This window comes from Grus americana, chromosome 17 (assembly GCF_028858705.1).
Source record: "Grus americana isolate bGruAme1 chromosome 17, bGruAme1.mat, whole genome shotgun sequence".
Taxonomy (NCBI): domain Eukaryota; kingdom Metazoa; phylum Chordata; class Aves; order Gruiformes; family Gruidae; genus Grus; species Grus americana.
Window position 1 is genome coordinate 7,231,984 of NC_072868.1, and position 12,199 is coordinate 7,244,182.

A 12,199-nucleotide genomic window follows, 5' to 3' on the forward strand; every position below is an offset into this window, starting at 1 on the left:
CCAGCATTAAACTTCCTGGAAAATGTTTCCCTTTGTCACTCATTCCAGCTAATGGCCAACTTTCGCTGGGTGAAACCATCTTTGTTTCTCTTGGTGTTAAGAAACTATCAAGCTCCTCTCTTCCTTCCCTGGACTGCTGAGTAGCAGAAGCAAAAATGAAGTTGCTCGTAATGTTCAGCTCAAACCAAAACAGAGTGAAAGGCTCCTGAGTGGGACAGATGGCTTGAAATGGGTTGTGTTTGCGGTGAGAGCATGAATGTTGCCCTGTAACTCATGGATGTGTTCAGCCTGCTGTCGTAGCTGCTGTAGCAGTCCTTTGCTGCTTCAGGCCTGTCTGGCCATGGCTTTTGTGGGCTGCTTGCATGGTGCTTTCCCTCCTGAGCCCTCTGTGATTTGTGATGACTTCTTTGTCTTGTTCTGCTGCATTGAATATAGCTTTACAGAAATTATTTCCAGTACAGTGAATACATAGCTCTATACAAATTATTACCTGAAAATAGGTTTTCTCATGCCATGCTGCAACTTGGCCACTGGAGTATGGGCAGGTGTACCCAAGGCTCCACAGGTGGGAAAGAAAAGCTCTGTTTTCCACTTGTGATTTTTCACTACTTTTTGAAGCAGATGTTCTTCTGTGATACTTAGTGCTTTATTGTCTCTACTTTATCTTGCTCTGGTAGAGCAGAAGCAGTTTATGGCTGCTTAATTTTGCTTGTGCAATTGCTTTATGTTACAATGTATTAATATGAGTGCTTTACAAAATAAGGCCCCAGCTCTGCAAACACACACGCCAGTGTTCACTCCAGAGAATGAATTTTCTGCTGCTAAGACCAGTGTTTAATGTCCAAACATAGATGTGACTCCTTCCTCATCGTGGCACATGTAAAGCAGAAAAATGAGTGGAAGGAAACCCCCCGCAAAGAACAACAAACCAAAAATCAGGTTCAAACCCTACTGGCAAAAAGTGATTACAAAGTAATTGAGAGAGGAAGCAGTGTAAAAGTACTAGCCTCAATCCCATGGTGGCAAATGTGGAGGTGAGTCACTAGCATGGACGTGGGGGAGCATGCTCAGAGGAGGTTTGTGGGCAATGGAAAGAATCTTTCATGTCTGTCTGTCTGAGGAGGCAGCTTCATGGCTGGAAGAGTTTGACATTTTAGGAAACAAATATGATAACTTCAGCATTCTTCCTCACTTATACTGACCAGCGTTGTTGAGAACATTCTGATATTTTCTTACAGGTTTGACAGAAATTACTAATCTGGTTGTAGCTTATTAGGGTTTCCCTTTTGTTTTGCTTCCCCCTATGAATTAGCCTGCTAAAGGCCCTGCAAAATATATATTTATCCCAGTGAAAAGGTATGTTAGAACATCGAAGTTTTTCCTCATTCCGTGTCAGAATTGTGCTGCTTTTCATACAGTTGAATCTATAGTTTTTCTGTAATTGCATGTCTATAGCTTCTGCAGTAGCAACAGGCAGAGTAACTGCTTTCATCTGTTCTTGCATGGGGGAGCACACTGCTGCCCCCCCCCATCCTTTCTGTGGTCCCATCCCACAAATCCCACAACTCTGCTAATTGAGTATTGCACAATTTGTGGAACGAGTCATTTTATTTGTTTTCTTCTCTGTGGAGGTTATTGTTGTTCAAGAATTGTAGGTGACTTCATTTCTCAGCGCTCCTTTTCCTATAAATTTCAAAGCTAGATGAAATCAGTGACTTGACATAAAAGTAACAACTAGGCTACAAGACAAAACACATTTTTACGCAGTCCTGTAACAGATCCCAGATGATTTCAGCATGAGTATCTAAGTTATCATCTGTTATTTCCTCATTCCAAATCTCATAATTTTTCTTAAATGATATTTTTGTGATTTTTTCATTTAAGTGAGTTTTTAGCCCTTGTGATTCTGAAGAGAAGGGATAAAAAGCATAGTTCTTCAGAGTGAGAAGAGGTGCCTGAATAATGACAAATAAGTCTCGTGAGCTGGACCATACAGTACCTGGTTTGTGAAGGCCCGTCTTTGGAGGCAGTTGTTTTGTGTTACAGACAGGAACTGCCAGAGTGGTTTTCTGTAGTCGCATGCAGCCCTGGTGCGCTTGGGGGATCTGAATGGGAAGAGGTGTAATAGAATTAAAAAGGTTGTGAATGTCAAAGAGAAATGTGGAAACTGAGAGAGATCATATATGTACATTTGTGTGTATACATATATATGTATGTACACACATAAAATTTTGTTTTTCAATTGACTGTAGGCTGCAAGCTTGTAGCATTTCTTTACCAACTTAGTCTGTTTTGCGTGGTACTTGCTTGTCCACAGTAAGACAGCTGAGTAATTTTATTCTTTGGCAAATAATAAGATCATTTGCAAATGTTGCTCCATTTAGCAAACAGGTTCAATAGACAAAAAAAAGGCATTCTGAAAAATTTAACTTTCTCATTTTGACTTACTCTAATTGAAATACTAGTGTTGAAATTAATTTTAAAATACCCAGTGACTCAAAGCAATTATATAACGTATTGCCTGGTTAGGCTGCCAGATTGAAAGTCTGTGGTGTGAACCCCATCATTAGCTCACTTCAAATTCTCAAGCTACCTTTCAGACTGTGCCTCCATAACAAACAGTGAAGGTAGCTCGACTTGTTTGTTTTTGTGTGCACTGAATCCCCTTTACCTTGGACTGCTCAACTAGAAAATGCTGATGCTTCCCCTGGTCTATCTTCCTTCAATCTCTTCCCGAGATAATTGCAGGAAGTGCAGGGAGGATCACAGCCCACGCTGGCCCCCCTCTTTCTTCTCAGTATTGCTCCGTGTCTGCAGCATGGAGGTCTGGGGAAGAGCACCTGGAAAAGGGAATAGTGAAACCTTGCTAGGAGTAGGAAGAGCAGTTATTTATATGAAGACACCTTGCTTTTTTAAAATCAACAGGTCTGAGACAAGAAACAAACAGCGTGGTTTAAAAAAAAAAAAAAAATCCTTGAAAAGCAGTCTAGAATAGCAGGTGATGAAGTGTGGTGAAGCAAGCCAATGCTTCTGAAATTCAGGACTTCCAGGGAAACAAGGCATGCAATTATTTTTGCCAGTCCCAAGCACTCAAAAATTCTAAGGCAGGCTTTCCTTAAAAAAAAAAAAAAAAAAAAAAAAAAAAAAAAAAAAAAAAAAAAAAGTGAAGTTGGCTCAAAAAGTTCATGAGACAGGATTTTTCATCTGTTTTTTACTGTCTGGTCTATGAGTTAGAGCAAGACAGAAAACTTCCAGTGAAAGTAAAATTTCAGTCAAAAAGACTCTCATTTAAAACAAAACATGTGGGGAAGGAGTTTAAAGCTGTTGGAATACTTTGGGTATTTTTAAACAATAGTGGTTTCAGAAGTGTGACAGAAATGGTCTGTTTTGTTATTTTCTCACGTTTCTTAGAATTGTTTAGAATTAACACATTTAGAAAAAGGAATTTGAAAATCTTAATGTAAACCCAAACTAATTTTTTTCTTATATGAAGTGAATAATTTTAAATGTACACAGATTTAATTGGGAAAAGGAAAGGCTGTTTTTCTTTGTGAAAAGTTTTCCATTTGACTACTGAATTAACAAACTTATTTGTGATCCAGGTCTTGCTTGGGTGCTTGTGCTCTTATTTCAAGTTTTGAGGTGGTTGTTTTTGTGGGGGTTCTTTTTGTTTGGTTTTTTGTTTAAACTGAAGCACGAGGTCTGTATCTCTTTTACTTCGTTAGAGCTTTTTTTTAACATAACCTTGTGACCAGCTAGTCCAGTGATGACTAAACAAAAGATGAACATTTTGGAAGACTAACAGTAAGATTTAAAAATTGGTTGACAATATGTACACAAGCAAAATGATGAGGGGACGCAACAAAGCACAGCTCGAGACCACTGTCCTCTGGCCAGGGAGGGCTTGCGTGTCCATGCATGCTCGATGTGCAGCCTATGCCCAGCTTTCTCTGAGCCACACTAAGGCACTGCACAGCTGGGGCTTTCTCCACAGTGAGTGGCATCCTGCTTCAGTGGAAAGGAAGATTTTTCTTGCTGTGGGCTGGAGTTTAGCCAGTAGACCCCCCAGCTCCTTCTTGGTCTCACCTCTTTATTTTTTCTCATGTGTCATACTTGACTCAATCTGATCAGCAGTTGCAAGAAGAGTTAGCTGCGTACCTGTCATTTGGAGCAGCCTCGCTACCAAGTAATTTAATTTCTGATTTCAGTCTGTGCTTTGTGCCTTGCCTATCATGTAACTTTTGTCTTGTTCCTCTTGGCTTAATCTTTAGCCAGAGATATTCTGTACTGGAGAATAATGCAACTATATACCCCCACCCCCAGATGCTGTGCTACAAGCTGTACCTCTTACTTTTTGTATCTGGAATGGGCTGGGCAATGATAAATCCCGACAAGTACTGCTGCTTTTATTGTCTGATTACGTCAGCGAAAGGCAGCTTTCAGGAATACGAACAGCCTGAGGCACGCTGCCCTGCAGGTCACCTTGAAAGGATATCTTGTCATCACGGCTGTACTCTCAGTCTTGTACATGAGCATTTATGCCAGCTCAGGTTTAACTTTATGCCTGTTCAGGCCTTTCCTGCATATGTCTATCAGATGTACTTGTGGACGAGCTAACATTCATTATAAAAGAGAAAATAGCATTGTGGTTTTCACCTGCTGAAGCATTTTTGAGGTCTTGAAATGGAAGGAACAAAGGATCTATTGTAGATGAAGAGAAAACATCCTAACAGTACAAGGAAGAATGTATTGACAGAGGAAATGAAATTATTTTCCTCTGCTTTTGAAATGGGTGGATAGAAGTAGCCAAAATCTTCAGTATGGGAGATTCCCTATTATTTTATCACCTAGAAGGTGGCTGCAAGGTAATAGTGTTTTCCCTGCTTATGAATTATTTCTTTTTTTTTTTGTGCAGGAGTGGAGTAAAATAGAGAGCATAATTTTGCTAGCAATTAGTCCTGGCAAAGCTACCATGATTCCCAAAGAATTAAAACAGTAGAAGTCTTAATTCCCCATGAAAACTAATGAGACATAGTAGATGCTTTTGAAATTTTTACCTATTAAAAAAATAAAACAAATCTTGTATTTCCTAGGAATGAAGGAAAGATAAACTTTTTTAGGATTGGGATTTTTGTTTGTTTTCTTTGAATCAGAGATTGAGAAAAACTTCTTCACACTTCTTTTGCAATTACCTTTCAGTAATTCACTTCTGAAACAACGGGGAATCAGACTGTCTTCTTTATGATGAATAGCACTGGAGTCAAAGTTGCAGATTTCTACTTATAGTCACCATCTTTTGAGGAGAATAAGGGTGAAAGTAGTTGATCAAGTAATTAAAACCAGATAAAGTCATGGAATCAAGACAAAAATGTTACTCTTGCAGTTAGGCTGCAATCTCTGTGTCTACTCCTCCCCTTCCCAGCAAAGCTAAAAGCAGAGAACTTGGCTTGTACCACTCCTGCCTAGGGGTCTGTGTTGGCATATGCATATGTTTAGGAAGATCTAGTGGTTTAAGCTTGTATTTGGCCTCTAGCCAGATACAAGTAAAAATTCTTGAGATCATCATTGCATGGGGTTGTTGCAGGGAGAGTAATTTCTAGATTTGCCTCTCCCCTCATGGACAAACTTTCTTTGCAATTTCTTACTCCCTTAAAGTATCTTGTCTTTCCCATTGTAGGATCTGGCAGTTTTTCCCCCAAGGCAGGTGTCCTGTCTTTCGTTTCTCACCTGCTTCATTCTGTGGGGCTCCTAACTCATCAGTTCCTCCACTGATGGCAGATGCAGAGCTCATTCTCTTTATTTTTGTCCACAACTGTGCCAACTTTTTTCCCCTGTACTGTCTTTTACTCCTGGTATGTCACTTTCTGAGCTGTACCATCAACCTCCTGTTGCTCAAATACCCTCTTACAGACTGCTGTCATTATGCGGCAAATGCTCTGCTCTTCCTTGCACACATTCCCTCTGAAATCTCTTCATCACTTGGCCATTGAATTTACTCTGGTAACTACTTACTACCCAGGTGTCTTATTTACTGAAAATGCCCTGGAAGTGCTCTTTTGAACATTTGTTCCACTTTGTGTACTTGTATGTATTGAAGCCAGAATACTATCTTTTCACCCCACAAATGGAGTACAGATGAGTGAAATATGCAGACTCCCAGAAACAAGTCTGCTGCCTCCACAGCGGGGATGGAAATGCCCGTGGTCCTGAGATGATGCCTGAATGTGTTGTGGGGAGGATGTTAGAAACGAGTTAGAGCAGCCTGAGAGATACTTTAAATTATGCCTGAGCAGCACAGGTCAAGCTTTGGAAGGAGTCTCCTTCATTTCTTGCTGGTGCCTCCTGGCCTTTTAGCTGTGCTGAGCAGAGCTGTGGTGTGGTTGTATCTGCCCACAATGCCATGGTGGTTTCCTGTTTCATCCTTTCAAAATACTATCCATGAAATTCTTGTCACCATCAGTACCCAGAGCACCTTGCTGACTTGGTCTTCACACTGGGTCCTGCTTTGGCATTGCACTTAAGCTGATCTTTGAGTGCTTTGCTGGAGAGAGATGGGTTCGCTCACTAATTTGATCTTCAGCACACATTTGAGTGTTTTGTGTTGGGGTCTGGAATCACTGCCTTCAAAACATCATTGTAAAAGAAAATGTGATTTGTAGGTTACCCCAACACCTTGATCAAAAATTTGAAACCTTAAAATGTTTAATTTGGCATTCCTAGCTTCAGAATGACTGAAAAAAACCTTTTATTTTTCTTTTTTCCTTCCTAAACATTAGTAAAGAGAAAAGTTTCTGTTTTTGGCAGAGATTTTGTGGGCCAACTTTCAGGGCAAAATACTGGGTTTTGAGTAGAGGATTCTAATGGAAAAGCTGAGCACCAAATTCACACAAGGTTCTTCTTAATTATAGAAGCCAAAAGCTCTTCCAGATGTCTGTCAGCCCAATATGCTAGATGCTGCCATCACTGGTTTTAATAAAAGCTCATATTCAGCAAACTTTATTACTGATTTGCTGTACATTACTTAAGCCAGAAAATGTTTCTGTTCTAAAAAGCAAGCAAGCAAAGTGCTGATATTTTCATCAGTTGCACTCCAGCATGTCATTCACTGTGTTAAATACCATCCCGGTTCTATTATTTTACTAAAAATTTTCTGTGGATTGCCATTGTTAAAACTGGAATTTCAGAAACTCTTGTGAAGAAGTACATCAGTGAGAAATGCACATGAACAAATTGGTAAATGGTGCGTGCAAAACAGGCAAAGCCACTAACAATGCAAACACATACGTGATGTGCACAACCAGACAGGCATTTCTGTGAAAAGTTACCTGTTTGTACATGCAACTAATACATACTCTAAAGAAAAATGGAAGCTGAAAAAACCCCAGGAAAATGTTACAGAACAAATACAGGGAAGTGTGATGTGACTTCGAATACAAAACTGAATAGAACAAAACCAATAGAAAAATCATCAGTCAGAGACAAGCTAATGAAATCTCTGAATAATGATGTAATTAAAGTGCATTAATCATTATAAAAGATCATTTCCCTTTAAACATCTGCTCCCATTCACTTGGCAACAGTCTGGGCAGTGTCATGAATGATGGGGTTTTGGATTATGCTGAAGGCCATGTGTTATCGGAGAAGCAGTGTAGAACATCCCGAGGTTGATGGGATCTGGGACAGCAGTGCTTTTCCTCAATTCAGGTATAGCATTAAGGAAATAAGGGGAAAAAAATTGGACATTGCTTACAGTGGAAAGGAAAACCTGGTATAAAACTGAACCTTGCCTTCTTAGCCACGCAAACAAAATCTAATTCGATGCCAATGGATTCAATACAGTAATTCCTCTAGGAGAAGAACCCCTGCCCAGCCTGCTGCTTTCGAGAGAGCCTTAGGAGCCATAGTTGCTTGTAGGAGAGACCTTGTTCCTCCCCACTGAGAAGCAAGCACCACAAAAGGCTTCCTGACTGCTCTGCGGCAGCCTGGCTGTGCCAGCGAAAAGTGAGATTAGCTGTTTCAGGAGAAAAATCTCTTTTTCCTGTGGCATAAGTAAAGTGTGCAGAAGGGCCATGGCCATCCCGTACTGCCTGACAGTCTGTGGCTCTGACGCATCTGCCTGCCTCCCCCATGCCTGAGGCTGCCTGTGGAGCAGATGCACATGTGGTTGGTAAAGCCTCTATCTTCAGGTATCAGTTTGGAGCATAACTTCCTCCAGTGCAGTTAGGACTGAGTAAAGTTTCTCACAGGCTGTGTTTTGTTTAGGGTTAGGTCAGGAGTCCTGGATTGCCATTTTGGCTCTGCCATTAGACTGAGTCAGGGAGGAATTTATACAGCTAGGGACTGTTTTATCCTTGTACAAATCTGGTACCTTGTCGCTTTTCTATGCGGTTGGTAGCATGGGCACTGGTTGTGGGCACAATTGGTGGCCCCTGTGCACCTGCATTTTTACTTCTGTCTTGCTGGGCTTTAGTGTCTAAAGCAGGGAGGGGGAGGCAGCAGTTGTGCTCATCTTACAGGGACACATCTGAAGGTGGAGTCCATTGAGGCCCACTAGCAAAAAGATCCACCAGCTGCAAAGCAGCACTGATTTTTATGCTAGTCTTGTTTTCTTATCAAACCTATAATGCATAGCAGTTAGGGAGCATGGATCTCACATGTGTTGGATTCAGAGTACTGTATTTCTACCCCATTGGTCATTTACTGCTGACTTAAGTTTGCCTTCATGTGCACTTCAGTCACAACAACCCTATGCAACGCTACAGACTTCGGGAAGAGTGGCCAGAAAGCTGCCTGGTGGAAAAGGACCTGGGGGTGCTGGTTGATAGCTGGCGGAACATGAGCCAGCAGTGTGCCCAGGTGGCCAAGAAGGCCAACAGCATCCTGGCTTGTATCAAGAATAGTGTGGCCAGCAGGAGTAGGGATGTGAGTGTGCCCATGTACTTGGCTCTGGTGAGGCTGCACCTTGAATACTGTGTTCAGTTTTGGGTCCCTCAGTACAAGAAGGACGTTGAGGTGCTGGAGCGTGTCCAGAGAAGGGCAATGAAGCTGGTAAAGGGACTGGAGCACAAGTCTTATGAGGAGTGGCTGAGGGAGCTGGAGAAGAGGAGGCTGAGGGGAGACCAGATTGCTCCCTACAACTGCCTCAAAGGAGGTTGTAGTGAGGTGGGTGTTGGTCTCTTCTCCCAAGTAACTAGTGAAAGGACAAGAAGAAATGGTCTCAAGTTGCATCAGGGGTGATTTAGATTGGATATTACGAAAAATTTCTTCACCGAAAGACTGGCCAGGCATTGGAACAGGCTGCCCGGAGAGATGGTGGAGTCACCATCCCTGGAGGTGTTCAAAAACCACGTAGACCTGGCACTTTGGGGCATGGTTTAATAGACATGGTGGTGTTGGATTGACGGTTGGACTTGATGATCTTAGAGGTCTATTCCAACCTTAAAGATTCTATGATTCTATGATAATCAGGAAGCCTTTACCGACCTCTGGACTTGAGGCTACATTGGTGGTGAAAATGCATATGCCTACGTGGATTTCCAAGGGAGGCAGACAAGAGGAACCCAGATCCCATTTGGAGAAAGGAGGATTGGAGTTGTGGACATTGTACGTGGTTATGCCACTTCATACCCATTTTTGGCAGTTCAGCAAATTCATGGAGGATGAATGCCTTTTCTGGCTGGGCAGAGTGCCTTTCCAGCTGTTAGGTGGGGAAAGTGAAAATGAACTCAGCTTTGGTCTTTGCTGTTCAGTTACAGGTAAAATACCGCAGCTGTTTTGTGCCTGGTACTTACAATACTTACCTTCTTTGTAAGGGCTTTGTAAAAGTGATTGGAGAGGTTCAGATACAAAGTATGTAGTTTATTATTCTCTGTTTCTCTTAGCTGGTGAAGTCATACAGTGGTATTTAAACAGAAAACCAAAACAACCCTCTTTGCTTCTCTCAGAAGTGCGTGGATTAGTATTGCAGAAGCCCAGTGTCATGATTTTCAGGTTTAAGTGCTGTTGTCTTTAACCTCACGATGTCTTACATGTGCTATGGATTGCTACCGGCCTGTTGCTGTCATGCCATCTGCTACCTATGAAGGTAGCTACCTATAAAGTCCAGCTGAGATAGGTCTCAGCTTGAGAACAGGGTGCCAGCCGCCTTTGCAGGTAGCATGTTCAGTGCTGAGCAGAAAGGGGAGCCTGTGCAGGCTGCAGTGAGGTGCCTTGGATCCACTCACCAGCATATGCCCTGTCTCCCATCTGTTCTTGCCTGGATCCTGCTTTTTTTTTTCAGGGAAAAGTTACGCTTTTCCCTGATAGCCCTAATTCCCCCTGATAGCCTCAAGGGGACTGAAGTGAGGATGTACTCTATGTGGCTGCAGAAAGCAAAGAAGGACATAGCATCTCTGAGTCCTCCTCTTTTCATCATTTGTTCCGGACTTGAATCAAAATGGCGTAGTCTTAGAAAATTCAAATAGGTTTCCATGGCATTGTGTGTATTTTTTAAAAAAAAGGAAATGCAATTAATTGAAAAATTTAGCTTCAGATTTTCTTTGACCAGTGGGTTATTCACAGTTCCAGCTGCAGGCATTGGTTGCACAGGAAACAAGGGCAGAACATTATGGGGATAAAGGCGTCCAGGAAACCTGCTTTGCAGAAAAGCCATCGTGCAGATATTGAATGTAACACACAATTTCCATACTGCACTTACCCTGTTGTCTTTACCCAGACTTGCAAACATAGGTATGCAAATCTGTGCACTTAATGCCATATTTTGTACCCATCTAAAACATCCAACACTTCCAAGGGAAGCGAGCAGCTCTGTTTGAAGCAAGTGTCTTTGGACCCCGCTTCTAAAAAAGTGTATAGCAGGAGTTAGACACATATTGAAAATGGTGGTATTTGGATGAATAGACATGTTCATGTTGTGCATAGGGTCTAAAATGATGACTTAGTCATTCTCTTTTCTGAACTGTTTGTGTAATGCATAGTTTGTAAGCTTTCGTTATAGTGTAGGTCATGTGCATGCACAAACAATTATGTTTTTCTTTGGATTATGTCCTCTATATTGTTCATTTGAAATTTTCAGTTAAATCAGGTGAAGTTATTTATGTGAAAAGGACTGTCCTTGTATCACTGCCACCTAATGGTCAGGACATTGTAGTTAGGTGCCTGGTTTAAGTGGCCCCTGGAAAACTGATCCTATCACCAGTACTAACCTTATTATCTTGTAAGACTAGATAATGCTGTTAACTGCCCTCAACTTCATTTTCAGCCCTTAATAGTATGTTCTGGAGCCTCACTGGACACTGGTGTGTACATTCTCGGTCCAATGGCATATGAGAGATAAGGAAATTCAGTTTTTGTGTGGCAAAATCCAGGAAGAAAGGGAAAGCATTAATCAGATGGGTGTAATCTCCAAGGAAGCAAGTACTTCATTTTAATTCAGCATTTCCCTTTGATGAAAACTTTAGTGAATGTTATTATGTGGAATTTATATGAAGCCTGGGTTTAGGTAATCAGCTTTAATATTTATACTCTTAGGGAAAAAAATTGAATCATTAGTAAAGCATGCATAATTAATGAATAAATTATATTTTTCCTTTGTTTTCCTTCAGGTATAAGGAAATGCTAGATCTAGTGATATCACCCAGCCTGACTGTAAATAGAGAGTGCCCTGACAGACTGAAGCTTAACCTTTCCAACATTTATGCCACGGCTCCAGATGACATAGAAGGTAGGTTGCCTCTTTTGCTTGCTGTTTACTGGCTTTCACATAATGTGTATATGTATGTAACCAAAGGGAACTGGCCATATGCAGGGCCTCTGCTTTGACAATTAGTTCTATAGTATAGTGAGCAACTGTGATTTTTGAGTATTTGTTTGTAGATGTTCCAGTTCTGGCTGAATCCTTTAGTTCAGCAACAGTTTGAATGCAAATGGCATTAAAATGTTTTATATGTAGATATATATCTTTGTATAGTAGGTGCATACATATGCACATGTGCATGTTTATGTTTGTTCCACTGGACTAACTGGAGGTATAAAACACATTTTGTGTAGAGCTGGTAGTTTTCGTTTGGACCCCACTAGAGCCACAGTGGTGGCATGAATGTGAGTCCTGTGCTGCTGCTGTTGGGTGCAGAGCATGTGGGCTCCCAGGCCCAGCAACGTATTGTGCAGCCAGAAAACATTTTGCCAAAGCAGCCCCGTG

General features: G+C 41.4%; 1 protein-coding gene across 10 annotated transcripts in view; it reads left to right on the forward strand.

Moving 5' to 3' along the window:
* The window catches only part of EYA2 (EYA transcriptional coactivator and phosphatase 2), a 124,058-nt gene that overhangs the window by 52,819 nt on the left and 59,040 nt on the right, over positions 1–12,199 (forward strand). For 9 of the 10 annotated variants that reach the window (XM_054845726.1, XM_054845727.1, XM_054845723.1 and 6 more), the window contains exon 2: positions 11,604–11,722. In XM_054845726.1, the coding sequence (XP_054701701.1) occupies positions 11,614–11,722 (109 nt within the window). In that variant the 5' untranslated portion in view covers positions 11,604–11,613. Of the gene's footprint in view, positions 1–11,603; positions 11,723–12,199 lie in introns of those variants that run through there. The other variant, XM_054845729.1, reaches the window with a different exon arrangement.